This window comes from Sitophilus oryzae, unplaced genomic scaffold, assembly GCF_002938485.1.
Source record: "Sitophilus oryzae breed Bouriz unplaced genomic scaffold, Soryzae_2.0 scaffold_1521_pilon_pilon, whole genome shotgun sequence".
NCBI classification, from domain to species: Eukaryota; Metazoa; Arthropoda; class Insecta; order Coleoptera; family Curculionidae; genus Sitophilus; species Sitophilus oryzae.
The window spans coordinates 655,016-673,997 of NW_022146194.1; the positions used below are offsets into that span (position 1 = coordinate 655,016).

At 33.8% G+C, this 18,982-nt stretch overlaps 3 protein-coding genes across 6 annotated transcripts in view; 2 read left to right on the plus strand and 1 right to left on the minus strand.

Moving 5' to 3' along the window:
- Positions 1-398: 398 nt before the first annotated feature.
- Positions 399-3,813, plus strand: LOC115878640 (gustatory and odorant receptor 24). The gene is made up of 7 exons (XM_030895183.1): positions 399-533; positions 593-815; positions 1,677-2,002; positions 2,079-2,471; positions 3,394-3,465; positions 3,520-3,609; positions 3,663-3,813. The coding sequence occupies exons 1-7, from the start codon at positions 399-401 to the stop codon at positions 3,786-3,788; spliced, it is 1,365 nt and encodes a 454-aa protein (XP_030751043.1). The 3' UTR covers positions 3,789-3,813.
- Positions 3,814-3,964: 151 nt separating this feature from the next.
- LOC115878671 (venom dipeptidyl peptidase 4) overlaps positions 3,965-18,982 on the minus strand; it is a 29,860-nt gene continuing 14,842 nt past the window's right edge. For 2 of the 4 annotated variants that reach the window (XM_030895231.1, XM_030895233.1), the window contains exons 3-15: positions 14,781-14,875; positions 13,889-13,963; positions 13,696-13,825; positions 13,385-13,513; positions 12,960-13,129; positions 12,813-12,907; positions 11,574-11,697; positions 11,290-11,516; positions 9,586-9,990; positions 7,574-7,768; positions 7,346-7,506; positions 4,382-4,593; positions 3,965-4,282 (exon numbers count right to left, since the gene is read on the minus strand). In XM_030895231.1, the coding sequence (XP_030751091.1) occupies positions 4,190-4,282; positions 4,382-4,593; positions 7,346-7,506; positions 7,574-7,768; positions 9,586-9,990; positions 11,290-11,516; positions 11,574-11,697; positions 12,813-12,907; positions 12,960-13,129; positions 13,385-13,513; positions 13,696-13,825; positions 13,889-13,963; positions 14,781-14,875 (2,111 nt within the window). In that variant the 3' untranslated portion in view covers positions 3,965-4,189. Of the gene's footprint in view, positions 4,283-4,381; positions 4,594-7,345; positions 7,507-7,573; positions 7,769-9,585; positions 9,991-11,289; positions 11,698-12,812; positions 12,908-12,959; positions 13,130-13,384; positions 13,514-13,695; positions 13,826-13,888; positions 13,964-14,780; positions 14,876-18,982 lie in introns of all 4 variants that reach the window. The other 2 variants (XM_030895229.1, XM_030895230.1) reach the window with 1 other exon arrangement.
- On the plus strand, positions 4,600-7,315 carry LOC115878672. Its single transcript, XM_030895234.1, has one exon. It carries the CDS (start codon positions 4,852-4,854, stop codon positions 6,955-6,957), a length of 2,106 nt encoding a protein of 701 aa, XP_030751094.1. The 5' UTR covers positions 4,600-4,851; the 3' UTR covers positions 6,958-7,315.

An 18,982-nucleotide genomic window follows, 5' to 3' on the forward strand; every position in this document is an offset into this window, starting at 1 on the left:
TTTCCCTCAAAAAATTTAAATTTGTTTTATTTTCATATTTTAAAAAACTATTATAGTATTTAATAAGCCAAAAAGAAAATCGTATGCAGATTTTTAGGCTTTTTCATATATTTTTTTAATATAGTAAAAATTATATTTTATTCATAATCTTTTACTTGTTTGAATTAATAATCATAAAAGCTTATACCTTATTCATAGTTGCTTAAAATTTAATATGCAATGATTAATAGCCTTTTTTTCGTCATCGAGGAACTTGACCCGTTTTCACTCTATGAAAAATTCAAATAGAGGGAAATAGATCTTTCTTCAGAATTTCTTGGTCAGTCTTGTTTTTATTAGTTATCGTGGCGATTCTCTCTAATCTTTTAGCTTTATTACAAAATAAGAATATAGAGAATATGTATGATCAGACAAATGCCTTTAATCCTAGACACTTTAGTATAGTGGATAATGGTTTCTCAACTAATAATAAACCTAAAAATGTTTATCTGGAAGGAGCTTTACCTTTTTATAAAACTCAAGGTATTACTAAGGTTTGTGTAAAGAATTAGAAAATGACATATTTTTAAATGCTCTATTTTGAATCTTCAAGGTGGCTCCAACACCTGATCCTTATCCATATCACCACGAATCGGAAAAACCGACTATAATAACGGCTTTTCATGACGGGAAAAGCAGAATTTTTGAATCCATAAAACCAATGTTTTTGGTTTTGCGAACAATGGGAATATTTCCTGTGAGACAAGTATCAGACACCTTCGATGTGCCTATGATTTGGATCATTTATTCTGTACTCATTTTATTACTTATTATAGGTGAGTCTTCGTAGTACAGCACTGTAGTACAGCATGAAAAAATAAAACGGCATCTACTTGGCTAGAATTAAATGACGATCGATGACATTCCCCATATAATTTTACATACTTATAAAAAATGACAACAATTTTTTTCGATAGTATTGTATTTATACACGCAAAAAAGTTATGGGGTTTGATTTTCTCTCACAAGATTTTCTTTCACAACTTTCTGTGTGGCCGTGGGCTGAGTCCTAAAAATCAAAAGGCGTTTTTATGGTAATATTATGCCGATTTCATTCTCTAATAGATGGATGTTATTAATTTTGATTATCGTCATATTTTTTGCTGTTGTTAATCATATTTTCCAATAACTATTATCACCGTTTTCGTAGTATTGAACTAAATAAATTTTGTGCTTCTTGAACATTTTAAAACAGCAAAAAATATTACGCTAATTAAACTTCTACCAATTATAATCTATTAAAGATGAAAAGGAAATTTTATTAATATAGAACCGCGTTTTGATTTTTAGGACTTTTTAGGAAAAAATTTAACTATACCTATTTTTATGTTTTTCTTAATGTACTCTAAAACGCTATGGAAATTTGGAAAAATATAAACGGGATAAACCATTCTAAAACAAAAAAATTTATGAAAAAAAAATAAAAAAATAAATTTTTATATTTATTTTTTTTATTTTATTTTTTTATTTTTTTTTATTTTATTTTTTTATTTTTATTTTTATTTTTTTTATTTTTATTGACATTTTTCTCAAAATGTCAATAACAAAAAAGTTTTTCCTCTTGTAAAGACCATCCGGAAACATATACTGTATAACAATAATCAAATTTTAACATTAAATCGGTTATTATTCAACAGCATACATTGGCTACTTGAAGTTCATCAAAGTTAAGATTATTCGGAGCGCCGAGGGTCGTTTCGAAGAAGCAGTGATTGACTACTTGTTTACCGTTTATTTGATCCCGATCGTGATCAGTCCTATAGCCTTGTACGAGGCCAAAAAACAAGCCAACGTTTTGACGCACATGATGGCTTTTGAAAAAATCTACAACAAGATTTCGAAGAAGCAACTAGAATTGAATTTGAAGAAAAAGAGTTTGTTGTTGACTCTGGCTTTGCCATCGTTTGGAGTTGGTATTATGGTCATTACGCATTTGACCATGGCTAATTTTAGTGCGTTTCAGGTAGGCGTATTGATTTCTGTTATTATATTTTATTATATTTTATGATTTCCTTGACATATTAAAGAAAATCTTTCAGGTGGTTCCGTATTGTTACATCAACATTCTGACCTACATCGTAGGCGGCGCTTGGTACATCTACTGTGACGTAATTGGAAAGGTAGCCACGGTCGTGGCTGAGGATTTCCAACAGGCTCTGAAGAACATCGGCTCTTCGACCAGAGTGGCCGATTACAGGTCCATGTGGATGATGTTAAGCAGAATCATTCGAAACGTGGGCAACTCCTTCGGTTACGTGCTGACGTTTCTCTGTCTGTACCTGTTCTTCGTCATCACTCTGACTATTTACGGTCTGTTCTCGCAGATACAAGAAGGGATGGGTTTCAAAGATATCGGTTTGACTATTACGGCAGTGTCTGCAGTCACTTTGTTATATTTTATATGCGACGAAGCTCATTACGCTTCGGCTTGTGTAAGTTGATCAAACGAAACAGGTTTAACATTTCAGGAAATTATATACGACAAAATTTTGTATTGATTCTTGTTGGTATAAATTTGATTTGTAAAAATTATTTACAAATTTGGTTTTAATCAAATAGTTAGATGCAAAAAAAGGCAGCGGAAAATTTTTTCATCAAATTGAAAATAATATTTTTTATAATTTATCCCCATTTTAATAATTGAAAATTTTCGTAAACTCAATTTGTTTATAATTTTTAGTACTTGGCTTATTATACAGCGTTAATTAAATGTTTTTTTAGCCGACCATACCAACAGGTATGGTAGGCTATTAAGATCGGCAAAAAAAAGTTTAAGTTTTTTAATTTCACTCAAAATGAGTTATTTGGGTCATAAATGAACTAAATACAAAATATTTTCACGGTGTCTGTCTGTCTGTTTGTCCGTCTGTAACACGATAACTCAAAAACCGCAAAACCGATTTTAACCAAATTTGGCACAAAAATACTGTGGCACCCGAGAATCTGGCCATTAGTTTTTGGTGGGGGTGGTGGTTGATAAGGGGGTATGGGAGGGGGTTAAAAATTTTAAAAAATTGTAACTCCCAAATTACAGTAGCTAGCGAAACGCGGTTTTCAATTTAAGATTAGGAATAATATTTGCAACAAAATTTGTAGTAACATCAAAATCAGTCAGTCGCAGTTTTTGAAATAAAAAAAAAATGGAAAAATTCCTTTACTTTGAAACTAAAAGAACTGCCTACCAACTTTTTATTAACATATTTTAGTATGGGTGGCTATACGATACATGTGCAATAATTGAGTTTACGAATTAAAGTTTCATGAAAATTGGGACAAAAATAAAAAAATTAACGAAAAATTCTTCCGTTGCGTTTTTTTTTGCATCGGAATGTATATCATTCTTTATCTCCATAGGTTCGGACGTATTTTCAGAAAAAGATTTTACTCGTAGAACTGTCATGGTTGAATGAGGATTCCCAACAAGAAGTATATTTTTATATGAAAATTAATTTTTCATATAGTATATTTTGTTATTTACAGATTAACATGTTTCTGAGAGCTACAGAAATGAATCCGACTGATATGTGTCTATGCGGATTCTTTGACGTCAATAGAAATTTGTTTAAATCAGTACGTTTCATGCTTTTCCTAGAGCCAATGCATATATTTATATACTTTTTTAGCTTTTAGCGACAATGGTCACATATCTCGTGGTTCTTCTACAATTCCAAATAAGCATACCAGAAGACACGGCTGATATGGTCGCCAACAATTCAACAATATTGCCAAACAAAACGGCAACTCAGTAGTAATTTACAGTTTATTTTTTTTTCTTTAGGCGGTTTGATGTTTCTATTAAAATTTAACATATGATTGGTATATGGGAGTTCATATTCCAGAAGTATTTAATATTTCTCAAGGCCGATACTTAGAGAAATGTTATTAATTACCTAAAACGAACTGTTCAAGTAGGAGTTAAAGCAAACTAAAAGTATTTTTGTAACAATTTTATTGGCTTAATAGGTAATTTACAAAAATAATATTTTTCTTGTAACTGTAACAAACTTCAGGACTCGTAGATACATACATTTACTTAAGTTCTTTTTTATTTTCGATTAATTTTTAACAAAGAAATAGTGATATACCTGATACGTTTGTACTTTAAATTAAAACATTTCACTATTTCCGAATTGACCACAAGTTTTTTAAGTTATTTTACAAAACACTCGTCCAGGAAATTTTCTAAGGAATGATACAAATGGGGACGTACCGAACTTAAGCTGTGATCTTCGTCTGGATAACTCTGAAACAAGCGAGTTTTAGTGTTAGTACTAAATTTAAAAAATAAATTATTTTTAAAAATAATAAAGAGTTTAATTAAAACAGAATAATTAATTCTTACAAGCTGCCTAAATAGTATGTCATTCCTTTCCAAAACCCTGGCCCACATCATCGACTGTTGGTAGTGAACGTTATCGTCGAAAGTACCGTGAATCAAAAAGTACTCCTTGTCCTTTAATCCGGCGTACTTTGTCAGTAACTGACTGTTTGTGTAACCCGCAAGATTATCCTCGGATGTTGGCAGACCCATAAAGCGTTCTGTATATATCGAGTCTGAAAAAGAATTGATTTATTTTATTATCATTCTAAGTATATCATTGAGGGTGAGTCAGAAAAAAAAATTGGTCCGCCCAAAGGCTTGGTCTGTCACAGATTTGGCCCACAAACGCAAATATTTCATCCACAGGCCAAATCTTTTGATTTATGGGGGCTATTTATTTACTATCAAAGTCACTGTTTCATAGGTTATCCATGACATATTTCTATTCCATCACTGACAGATGACTAACAGCATAGATAACAGTAACTACAATGCCAAAACAACAGCTTTTTATCTACATAATTTTATGGAGTATACAGACAGCTTTCCCACAAGAGAACGCACCAAATTGCCAAACTGGTGCTGGTGCCGCATCGAAAATTCGTACGGCAGGCACCGGTACTGTTTTATTCACTTCCGCAGATGTGTACAAAACCTGTTGGTCCCAAGACGAAATAGCCGTCCTCACTGCCAGAATGATCCTGGAGGACGTCATCCCTGAAACTCGCATGATTTCCATTCGTTGTAACGACGATGTAAGCGATCTAGTCGAATATTTTAAGTCTATCATCAACGCCATTCGTTCCTGCGCGAAAAGTCGTAAGAAACACATCATGTTACAAGCTCTAACGGACTTGTTGGGTGGATACCTTCATCACGCGGTCCTTCCAATAGCCAGGAAAGGTTATTACGCCGGAGTTATCGATTTCGATTACATAGAAAAACTTATCCAGCTGTACGAAGAACTTAAATGGTTTCTTCGTACCAACGGACAAGGCTGGACAACACCTCTAATAGTGAACAAAGAGATAAATGCTCCTCCGGTAGATTTAGAGAAAGAATTTCCGACAAAGGACAGCAACTCGTCATGTTTAAAGCTGCTCTTTTATGAGCACGAACCTCTGAAAGCCCGAAAAAGACGAAACGTAAACTTAGAAAAAGGTATTTATTTTCCATTACCTTTTTTCGATTCGAAACACAGACCATCGGCGATTGTGGTACCGCTAAAGAAGAACGCGTTGAGAAACATAGAGTCTCGAAGAGCGGCATATGTCCTAATGAAGTACTACATGACGGCTAGCAGGTGCCTTAAAGAGAAACAAGCTAGACCTGAATTAGTGCAGAAATTCCAAAATAACCTGTTCACTTTTATAGATCACGAAGTAATGCCGAAATTGGGTGACGACAAGTTTTACGCCGCTTTCGGTGGAGTGGAACGAATTCTAAAAACTCTAAAACATTCAGGTGCCAGAGCAGGTGAAGTTTCTTGTAACGAAGATGAAGGAGCAGGCGAAGAAGAATTAGGAGCACTTCCATCAGATACTGACGGAGGACGAACCAAGATGTTCTTGATCGCGATGCTTATCGTTATTTTCGCCTGGTTTATCATCGGGACTTGTTTCATTTGCTATCGCATGAGAAACTCGAAAAAAGCAACTGATATAAAAGATAAAAAACGCAGTAGTACGGACGGTTCCACGAGTTGCTCATCAAAGTGGTCGTCTTTCCTATCAAAATCCTCCAGTCGCAGTTCAAGTAAGAACCAGTACTGTAAATGTTGCGAATCGTTAATCAGCGAAAAATCCGGGCAAGATTACGTATCGACGAGCGATTATAGCGAGGAAAAGACGAAAAAGAAACCGAAAAGACGACTTTTTGGTTCGTGCGGCAAGAGAAGCACTCAAAGTTCTCCCTGTATTTGTACGGGCAGCGATTCCCCCCCAATTATTGAAGCGAAACAGTCAGCTAAAGTGTTGCCTTCCATAGCGGAAATGTCGGAAAAATCGCAACCGAAAGAGAAAAAATCGAATTTATTAAGGAAAATCACGTTTGCGAAAGAGTCGAGTTTCTCTAGCAGCGAGGGCAGTTCGAAACCTTGCGCTCCGCCATGGTTGAAGATAAAGAACACCGTACCGTGTCCGGCATATTCCGATAAAACAACGAATTACACTTCTTCGAAATCAAACTCGAACGAAACAAATAATCTCGATACTGTACCTTTAGATCAGTCTACAAAAAAAGATAGTGATGTAGAAACTACGCAAACTCAGGAGACTCACGAAGATAAGTCGATGCAAAGCAGTTCGAATGAGCACAATTTAAAGAAGTGGTATCAGTCAAAGAAAAATGAGCATGAAACTTCAACGGAGGCGATGGAAGACTTGTCAGCATCGGAGCATCACTCTAAAGAGGAAGAAAATAAAGAGGAACCCGCAGATGCAAACTACGATACTTTTCACATGTCTGCATGTCACACCAGTATGAGCGGTGCGTACGATTTGTACAGGAAAAGTCCGGATTATAATAAACCGTTTATTTTCGGGTACGATTTTCAAACGACTACTTCTTCGGATATGAGTGAAGATGAGGACGATTGAAATCATTTTGAAACATACGAGAGTACTAAAATGTGTAGATAAAGCAATGTAATATTAATAATATAATGTACGATAGTGATGTGGAATATAATATACAAATAGCAAACTAAAGCTTTTCATTTCTTTAAAATTAAAAAAAAACATTAAGTATAAAAATTTCACACTTTAAAAACCAAACCTAATAATTTTATTTTTACGTGGTATTTGGTAATAAAATGCCGTTTCTTTCTCTAATAATCAGACATTTAAGTATTTTCTCAGTTTCAAGTAAAATGAAATACAAAGACAATCAGAGTAAAATTTTCTTTGTCCAACATTTATTGTTAGGGGATTTTTTTAATGTAAAATATTTTTTTTTAATAATTAGACTAACCTACGGACTACTTACCATACAGAGCCCAATCAGTAACAGGAGCTACAGATATTCCACATTTAAAAACGTCTTCAGTATCAGTAGCTAACGCCATTCCTGCAACGTAACCTCCGTAACTCCAGCCCCAAATAGCTGTTCTCTCGGAATCGACGTAAGGCAATTTCGCCTGTATCATTCTAAAACAATTCAATAAAAACATCCTCTAGTTAAATAGAAATAAAAATGCCCAAAAAATACACAGACTTCGTTACGTTCACTTGATCAATAACTTCCACACTGCCCAAATTCCGATATCCGGAAAATAATAAATTGTTTCCTCTTAAACCCGATCCTCGACCATCGATGGCAGCGTAAATGATACTCTTGTTAGCTGCCAAGTAATCTCCCCAATCTAGAGTGTATTTATCGATAACCAGGTAGGTATCTGGACCTCCATAGCTAATAGAACACAAAATTCAACAAAAATTATTAAAAAAAAACTAATTCACCACCATACACCAAGACACTTCTGCATTTAAACTAGTAGAAGTAGTTTTAACCATCTGCTGATGATGCTAACATGGTTAGCGAAAAGCGCGACTAGTACAAAAGTAAAATGTTTTGGTGTATTGTGGTAATTAAATCGTTTGATGATATACACACAACCAAACTTATATGGAATCACCTGTTATTTTCTATAATTTTTGAGATGTATGAAAATTTTCTGTTTATGAATAAAACTCAGTCTTAACCAATGACTTTTAATGAAAAATAATCCATAGAGCAATAAAAAAAATCAGTTCCCAAAATAAACAAAATGGTATTTTTTGGTTTCTGAAACGAAATTAAGATTTAAATTTTTAATGGCCAAAAAGCTTAAACAGAAAGAAAATTGATAATTTTAATATTCTTTGTTGCCACCTCTAGCCCTTATGCAAGCTTCTATCCGCGCTGGCATGCTTCTTGTTAAATTATCCACGTTGTCTTGGGGTATGTTTTCCCATTATGCTAATGCTGCATCAATAAGCTGTGCGAGATTTCCTGGATTGTTTCGATGAGCTCTAACCCTTCTTTTGAGCTAGTCCCACAAGTGTTCGATAGGGTTTAGATCTGGTAAATAGGCAGGCCAGTCCAAAACTATGACACCTTCCGTTTCAAGACGTTCTCTAGTCACTCTGCTGGTATGAGGAGGTGCACTATCGCGCATGAAGTTAAAATTATCTCCAATTGCAGCTCTCCAAAGACTAACGATTGGTTCTAGCACCAAATCAACATATCTCCGACCCGTTAAAATTTGTTGAAGTGGTAACAATGGAGTTTTTGCTCCTAGTATAATACCTTCCCAGAACATTACAGTTCCTCCTTTATATCTTGGTACAGATTTGGCAGCCTGAAGTCTCGCTCGTCTTTCTGGAGCTCTAAGAAACCTAATTAGATGGTTATCTGATCTTAGGCCAATCCTGCTCTCATCCGAAAAAAGAACATTTTGCCAATTCTCAGTTGTCCAGTTTTGATGTTGAAGGCATCAATTTAACCGGTCAATTTTATTTTGTCGAGATAACTGTGGGATCCGTAACTCTCTCCTACTGTAAAACTCTCGTGCACGAAGACTTTTTCTTATGGTTTCAACTGAAATGTTCACACCTGTAGCTGCCAGAAGTTGTCTTTGTACTCTGGATGAGAAACATTGGGATTTATTCTAACAATTTGGCCCACAAGGCGGTCTTGTTGTTCAGTTGTGACTCTTTGGCGAATTTGTATGGGCCTATCCTTGTGTGTTCCTAATTCCAAGTACCTTGCATGTGTTTTCGATACAACACCCTGGGTAACGCCTACTATCTCTGCTACGTCTCTCTGGAGCATTCCTTGTTCGGTGAGAGCAATACTTCTTCCCCTCTGTACATCTGTTAATCCAACATAAGGCATTTTTTAATTTTTTTGGATTGAATGAAAATTACCGGACAATCGTGATTTTTACTCCTGAACACAAAATTCAAAAGAAAATAAATCGCAGCAGTCGTTTATTCTTTATTATCATGTTTATATACAACAAAAAGCCTTATCTTAAAGTTGCATACCAATTTTTATCCTTGCAAGAAATTTAGTCAGAAATAAAGAGTGATTGCATATAAGTTTGGTTGTGTATACATCTAATAGAAAGTTACACAAATGAACCAAGATTATAGTAAGAGACTGAGAATTTAGGAACTTGAAATAAAGTTGGCAAGTTAAAAGGACCTCATAACGCAATAATCAAATTATTTAAAAGAACTTACACGTAAACCAGCATAGGGTACTTCGTATTACCGCTAGTGTCCAAATTGTGCGGCAGTTTCAACAAAACTTTGGCAGTAAAACCATCCGCCACTTCGAACTCCAACTTCGTCCTATCCGAGAGCGTCTTGCCTTGGAGAATTTCCACCAGAGCTTCGTTTTTCGTCCAAACCAGCTCAACGCTGCCATCGGAAGACAGAATGGTGGTGTCCGGAATATCCGGTCCTGCACAAGTCGCCACCAAGTGCGTGGAGTCTGTGCTGATTTCTGCAGTGTTGTAGGTGCATGCCGCTCCCGTATTTTTGGAAGTGAGACTGCAGGATATGCACTTGACTTCGCCTGACGTTGGAGACACTGAATAGATGTGCTGCACGGAGGAATCCGAAGGTAGTGTAGCTGTATAATAACTAAGAATAACATTACTTCCTAAAGTGCTTTACGGACTTTTTAAAAACTAGTATAGACACGAATAAGCAAGCGTTAGCATGCCGTTATTGTGTGATTTTACTGTGTTCTTTAAGTTTCATATTTGTTAAAGATAAAAGGTACTATACAGGGTGGTCCAAATTGTATTCGTGAAACTTCGGCAGCATATTCTACCGATAAAAATAAGTTAAAAAGTTCGTGTAAATTTTTGTCTTTAAACGATTCGTTTCGGAGATAAGGGTGAAGAAATTTCATTGTTATTTCGCTTTTTTCAAATAATTTCTGAAACTGTTTGTTATCAGTAAAAAACAATTTTTTACCTTTTACTATTATCTGACAAACGGATCTAAAACAGCAAGGGGAATTCGGGCAAAAAAAGTCGACGTTGTCACGTTTAATCTAAAAGAAAAGCAAAGTTGCTCAATATTACCTATAAATTGAATATATTTTAGTCCATTTCAGCATACATAATTATATATATGCTAATATCTTGACGTTGTTCTTATTGTATTAATGTATATTTATCTAATTAACTGATCTCCTTCATTCTGCCTATTATAAAAGGTAAAGTATTTCCTAAAAATAACGTCCGCTTAGGGCAAGCTGGCAAGACTGACAAAATTCATCATGGCATCCCGGATTCAACCAATCTGATTGGTCGAGATTCTCGCACGTCTTGCCGCCATTACCCCCAACTTTATGCCCCTCTCTAGGAATAGTAGAAACAGCCACTACTACTGAAAAATCCAGTGGCGGTGTATTATATTGTGTTTTATGTCTTTAACTTGATTTCTGCTTATTGTAATTAGTACACGCGTTTTAACAAATATTACTATATTTGGCAAATGACTAAACAAAATGTAGATACATTTAAAGTAAAATAATATTATAAACTTTACTGGAAAATATTATAAAACTTCCTGATATATTTTTATGAAACACCACACGCTCCTGGATATTTTATGAATGAAATCGGTCATGATTTCACAAAATTGCGATCCCCTTACCGTTGCCCCGTTGTTTCAGATCCGTTTGTCAGACTGTAATTTAATTTTTCATTTATTACTTTTTCAACATTCCAAACTACACTTTTTCAAACATGTCCTTTAAATCCTTCAATTTAATATCTCTTAGTAAGAAGTAACACTTCAATAATAATAATAATAATAATGCGCACATAGTGCACATACAATTTTTTTTATCTGTAGAATATTATACTGCCGAAGTTTCCCGAATACAATTTCGGACCACCCTGTATATTTTGGTGATATTTCTCTTACATTAAGTTATTGTTGTGGTTCCATCCCAATACCTCGCTAACCACGTAAGTACCGTTTGTAAGGAACTGTTCATTTGAGTTTTCCGCCGTGTTCAACAAGGCCAGATGCCTATAAGCGTCGCTGCCTTCAGTCTTCGACAATAGCAAAGCTAGTTGATTACCGTCCTGCGATACATGGGGTGCCGAAAAGAGTTCTACCCAGCCTTTAGTTTCGCTTAGGGATTTAATCTGGAAAATTAACACGTGTTTTAAAGAAGTTTTAGAATCTGGATGGTAGGTACTTACGACTTTAGGAACTGAAGAATTGTGCTGGTACAAAACGATTTCGGCGGTATTTTGGACCCTGTTCATCCAGACAGCGGCAACCGAGTCGTTGGTAGTCCATGTCACAGCTGTAATTAAGGGTTGCCTAAAATATCGGTTTATAGACTAGATCGATCATATGCATAACGTATGATTAAAGGGTTGAAATAACATAAGGTAAAGAAAAAAAGTGTAGGAGGCACCACCATCTGTTTGTTTTTTCTGTTTTAAGAGGGATATCTTTTTGTCCGTGCCTGTATCTGTATTAAACTACTGAGTAAAAAATATAATTTTTCGCAGTTCTTTACTTAAAAAAGGTCTGTTGGCGAAAAATGCCACGAGTCATGGTTTCAAAACACCCTGTATTAAAACGACTATTACAGTTAATTTTAAGATAATCCTTTTTATAGTATTTTAAATAGGTATGTAGATAAAAAATAGTATAGTCGATAGATAAAAAAAATAGTGGTTGTATTGACCCTATATTTTTATGAGTGTAGGAATTTCCTTCTAGTTTTCAACATTCAACTACGAGTAATCTTTCAAAAACAAAGTTAGGTATTTTGCGGTTACATTTATCATATGCATCGATACATTACATACGTACATTCACGATAAATTTGCCTTTATTAGCTTATTTATTAGCATAGTGCGATCCTATTTTAAAAATAAATTATCTACTTCCATTTCAAATTACCGCCATCAAATTACGAAGCGTTATGATAGATTACCCACGAACTAATAATGATCTAGCAAAGCTTTTAGTAATATTAAAATTTAATAACCATATGTTTATCGTATATCTAGTTCTAATAAATAATAATAAACATATTTATAACTACCAAATCAGTAAATTTGAAATTGAAAATATTATACAATAAAAGTTTGTGTAACTTGGTGTAACTATACAGGGCGAGTCTTAAAATAAGTGCAAATATTTTCAGGCGTGGTAGATCTCGATAAAAGAATCATATTTTCTCTTAACTTAACCACTGTGGATCTTTTCCAGGTTTTCTTCCTTGTAAATTTAATCTACTACCTTTGTTGCCATATTATCAAGAAATTATATTATTAAATTAAAAAGTAAAAAAATTTCGAATAATTTTTTCAAAAAATTCCAAATTTTCTTATGCGAAAAAATCTTATAATTATGTTTATGTACACACCCTGTATACTTAAGTTTGTAGTGATAAAAATAGTTGATTTTTAATAAATACTTACGTATTTGCTAAATTACTTGACACTTCTAATTCTGTTTCTTCGTAATCAGTTAGATCGACCGCGAATAGCTGTACTGTTGGATTTGTCGTACCTGCCTTAAGAAATAATAAAGAAATAAAAATATATTACGTTTCTTTGCACGTGTACCTTAGGATATTTGATGATATTTGCCCTGGGATACTGGAAATATAAACTCCCGGGTTCTCCATAGACCGGTACCACCATTATGGGAGTTGCCGTGTCGTTGAATCGGATATAAGCCAGCTTTTTGCCATCGGCCGAGAACCAGAAAGCCTTGTTGGAACCAAATATTTCCTCTGCAAAAGGCATTTTAATTTAATGAATTATTTAAAAAGGAAAAAATATATTCTAAGTTTTAGGTGATGCAAAACAAATATTTACAATTTTACAACAAATCAAAATACTTTATTTCAAACTTTGAACAGATATTTATTTCACTAACTATGTTACCATCATCACGATGTAAACAATTAATATTTTTAACTAAAGTTTACTAGTGGCTGTGAAAAATTCTTTGTAAAATCCGTATAAAAATATTTGTACCATGTTACCTTCATAAACCCAATCTGGAATTCCATTGGTAATAAACCCAGTGGTGTTTGTGAGTTGAACGACTTGGTCTGAATCAACAGATGGCTTGTAATAAATGTTATATTCTGATATGTACACCAGTGCATTGTCTGAAAAAAAAAATAAACGCTTATAAGAGCCGGTCAATAAATTAATTATAGTTACCAGAGCAGGTTTGTTATTTTATTGAAAAATTATAGGTGATGAGTCAAGCGCAGTTTATTAAGTTTCATTAGATATTTTACGTATATGGTATTTTGTCTATTTGTAATAATGATTTTTTAAGTCTTACCAACTGGAGCAAATTGTACTAGAGAAAAATCCAGTCCGGTCCCTAAGGCACTAGGGGCTTGCAGGATTTCTTTATTGCCTGTTTCTAAATTTATTATTGTATAGCGAGCCTTAAAACTATGGCGATACAACTGTAAAAAATAATAAAAAAATATTTGATTTATTTTATTTTTTTAATTATCTAATAAACTTACTTTTTGAAAATCGTGAGCTACCAATAGATATCGATTATCGGCAGATATTTGAAATTCAAATGCTGTTGAGAGGATCTGAAAAAAATATAACAAAATACTGTGAAAAATTATGTGTGAAATAAATTAAAAACATTATGTTTGCTATTTTCTGTTGATAAATGTTTATGATTAAAACTGCAAAATCTTAAAGAAAAGAAATAAAAAAATACATTGAATACAGGGTCTCCCAGAAATAAGTGCAAGTATTTTAAGCGGTGGTAGATCTCGATAAAAGAAACATATTTTCTCTTTATCGTTTTTCAAATAAGTCCAAAATAACGGAGTTATTTTACGTTGAAAATTTAAAAAAAATATATATTTTTGCTAAAATTTTGAGAACCGATTTTCTTTCTTATAAATTTAATCTACTACCTATGTTGCCATATTATCAAGAAATTATGTTTTTAACTAAAAACTAAAAAAAAATCCAAAATTTCTTTAAAAAAATTCCGATTTTTAAAAATTTTTTTTTCGTGAAAAACCTCATAGGCGTTAGGGGTGTTTCTTGGGTTGAATTATACTACCAGTTAAAATACTTGCACTTATTTCTGAGACACCCTGTATATTAAAATAAAATTATGTATTTACTATTTACTTTTGCGTTTTTTCACAATACATTCAACAAATACAATTATTTTATTTGGACACCGTGTATCTTGAAATGTGTAAGAAATGTTTTGTGTAAACACCAATCGTCGAATACAAGTAATTCGTATGAAGTGAATGTGAATGTAAGATATTTCGAGTATTTGAAGGTTCTACGGAACCCGAATTCCTATTTACTGAAATAGAATCAAGAATACCAAAGAGTATCATAAAAATGCCGACAGAAATTTCTGTAAATGGTACTTACACTATCGTTGGCGTGCAATAAAGTTTTGCTGGAACCAGAAGCTAAATCGTACAGTACCAAATCTCCATCCTCATTCGAATACGTGAACTTGCTTCCTGCAAATTAGAAACAATATTTAAATATTATGCCAAATAAAGCCATAAAAATGCTTATTTCAAATTAACTGCAATTTTCATATAGCGAGTGGTGCATCGTCGTTGGAAATACAGGGTGGCCCATCGAAAACGTCCCGCAAGGCATAACGGCCAGGGTATTCTTTTTTTCAAAAAATCCAAAAACACGTCAATTTTGTTTGTGAGGGGGACAACTTTTGCCCCAAAAACGATTGCATAATCTTCAACCCTCTGAGCGTGGATGTCATCCTCCAACTTTTTTCAAATGGGAAGGGGTGTCAAGTGGCGCCGCAATGAAAAGAGCTTTCTATTCTCTATATTTCTCCGCATAGTTTTTGAAAATCGGTCGAGACATTGAGAAAATATGAAGGATTGAAATTTGAAAAGTTTATTTAAACATTTATAATAGTATAACAGAGTAAATAATAAGGATAAATTCCTTCGACCAATTTGAGTTTTTTTCTTATTATTTCTAGATCTTTACGCATTTTTTCACTTGCCACAAGGTTGAACGATCAGGTGCGGTAGTTGCTAGATAGCTGTTCTGTGAGTTGTGCGTTGAAGTTCTTCTGAATATCGTTAAACTGACCTACAATAGAATTTCCATAAATACCAGCCCTCGTGAAAAATCCTGGGGTTGTCCTCAGCCCAGTACCGACAGTTGTGCCGATTAACTACATCGTTCAAAAAGAAAGTACACTCATCCGAAAAACACACATTAAATAGGAAATTATTATCATTCGCCACTCGTTCACTCATAGTTTCACAAAATTGCAAGCGACGATCAAGATTGTCTTCGTTGAGTTCTTGTACCAACTGAATTTTGTACGGATGGAACTTTACGAATCACGCCTGTCTCACTGGCTAATTTTCTTGTACTCAGCGTACTATCCATGGCAACTTGGCCCAATACGAATACCTCCATAGCTTCATTTACTACAGGATTTTCCCTCTGCCTCTTTTTATAACAGAACCAGTTTCGCGCAATTTTGCTACTAACTCGCGAACAATTTTGCCATAAAGGTGTTTGTCAGGATGGCGTTCATTGAATATCTGCGCAACCCGATTGCCACATTCATTATTTTTAAAATAAAGTTGGATTATTTTCACTTTTTCTGCAAGTGAGTACACCATAATAATTGTTAAAAAGTTTAACGATATTGAGAAAAACTTCAACGCATAAGTCACAGAACAGCTATCTATCAACTACCGTACCTGATCGTTCAACCTTGTGGCAAGTGAAAAAATGCGTAAACTTCTAGAAATAATAAGAAAAAACAGCAAATTGATTGAAGGAATTTACCCTTATTATTTACTCTGATAAATGTTTAAATAAACTTTTCAAATTTCAATCGTTCATATTTTCTCAATGACTCGACCGATTTTCAAAAACAAAGCCGAAAAGTATAGAGAATAGAAAGCCTTTTTCATTGCGGTACCACTTGACCCCCCTTTTCATTTGAAAAAAATTGGGGGATGACATCTCTGCTTAGAGGGTTGAAGATTTTGCCATCATCTTTGGGGCAAAAGTTGTCCCCCTCACAAACAAAATTTACGTGTTTTTGAATTTTCTGAAAAAAAAATTACCCTGGCCGCTATGCCTTGCGGAACGTTTTCGATGGGCCACCCTGTATAGGAAATTGTATGCAAATTTTGAACTGTCTAAATATTGACTCCACAGTTAATTTTACCAGTCACAGTTTGCTGAATACACATGCCAAATTTGAACAATAGTAGTCAGAAATAAAAAAAGCTGCCTCTAAATGACTTAAAACTGTGCAGTAAAAAGTGATTTATTAATGTTCAGACTGTTCAGTGCTTAAGTAATAAACTGGCAAAATATTCAAGTATATCTACCAGCAAACACATTTTCTATAAACACGCACCCCCTTAATGCTGAAAGTAAGTCAAAAACACCATAAAAACAAAGAAAAAATGTATACACATGATTCGAAAACGTTAAATATTTATCGCATCGTAAACCCAACAATATAAAGATGGAATTTTGTCGACATAGGTTGGAGGGCGAAGGGGAAAACGAATTTATACAGTGTGTCCCCGGATGGTCTTTACAAGAGGAAGCATTTTTAATTTTTATCATTTTCAGAAAAATGCATTTTTCATAAAAAGTTTTTGCTTGTTCTAAAATGGCTATTCTTTTACAAATTTTCTTACCATTTTAGAGACACAGGTGTCTGTAATAATATCGTATACCAGTATAGTACTAATGTATAGCTTTCATTCTTTCAGAGATGATTATTCTTAATCTTAAGGACTAACGTCATATTTTTTGCTGATTGAAAATGTCAAAGAAGCATAAAATTTATTAACTTTGATGCTACGGAAACTGTGAAGTTGAATGTTTTTATGAAGGATCATTTTTCTGAAAGAGATAATAATAAAAATGTTTTCCTCTTGTAAAGACGATCCGGGGACATACTGTAGACTGTTGATTAGAAGAACGAAAGAAGAATTGCCGTTTTACGGGAAGTTTTCTTCGAATAAATTAACGCTGGCACGCATTTTTCCCGAGGGCGAAAAAAGAGCTTAATTGAGGCCGCCGCATATAAAAATGTATAAAAACACTTTTGACATTCCGATTCGTATAATATATGGGTCATGATAGCGTTATGCTAATGGAGAGAGGACGATATGGAAATGAAAGGAAACCCTCTTTTCTGTCTATGTGTGGATAACACGGATTTTCTTTTCCATATTCATTCTACTGATAGGAAGTGCTGATTTTCCAATGTAGTCGCTTTCTATTTTTAGCAGGACTTAATGGGACTTCGGACATAAACGAATTTTGATGAGACGAATAAATAATGTAATAATGGCTTAAGATTAACATGTTACACTCAAAAAAAAAGGCATGCGTTAAATCAACCGTCTACGAAATAACTAACCTAACCTAACCAACCCAGCCAATTGTTGAATTTAAGTAAGAATCTTTGTAATAATTTTAATAATGGGACTAGTTTGCTTTGATAAATTAGCAGTAGGGAGGTATATAATTTATTAGTCAGAATTTGCCACTTTTTTTTGGTAGTAAATTGACTCAGTAGCACGAAAAACGAACACCTTAAAATTTTTGTTTTAGTGGATCGATTTTGATAATGTTTTAAGCAATTTGTTGCAAAAAATATTTTACTTTTTAGTACCTTTCTCTAAATTAAAAATAAAAGTTTTTGTCTGTCAATTATACGAGGGAAAACATAATGTTGATACTTTGGTGACAGTTTGAAACACCCTGTGGAATATGTTAATAAGGCAAGGAATCTAACAATCACTTTATCATCTAGGTGCATCTTTTCTCGAAAGTTTGTTTTTTGATACATGTCAAAAGCTTTATTTATTAGATATTTGTTTACTTTTGAAGAAGACATTAAATTTTGTTGTAATTTTTACATGAAACCCATTCTTTTGCTTTTGGTCCTAGTTATATCAAACTTTAAAATACTAATTTTGACTGTAGTCGTTTTAATGGGTGCACTTTTTTTATTGTCCAGAACGGCAAAAACGAACAAAGGAAACGTAAACGGAAATGGTTTGATAATAAACACGGACGGCCGTAATTTAGCGAAGAAAAGAAACAGACAAAAATACCGAAATGTATTAGGCAAGCAACCTTGCACATATCTGCGGGGATCACACGCGATTTCGGACTTCGTTAAATTTACATACTAACATGGTTGGGTAAAAGGAAAATATAACTATTTTCACATCTTGTAACTTCTTCATTTTTGTAGTAGGTAAGTTAAAAAGTAATGAAGAGATTTCTTGGCGTCATGAGGTGGGAAATTTGTCCAATGAAAGAATGTACGACAGTAAAGAGCAACAATAATAATTATATTCTGAAGTAGGGAGTTTTTCCATAGAGAAGACCCAATAATCTATACTAATCTATACTAATATATAAAATCCTTAAGTGACTGACATACTGATTAATCACTATCCTGCTCAAACCACTCAACGTAAGAAGCTCAATTTTGCCATACAGGTTGATTCAAGGGTGTAGAGGTTCGATAAGAAGAGATTTTTTGAAATTCCAGTTCCAATATATATATTATATATTACACCAGTAGTTCC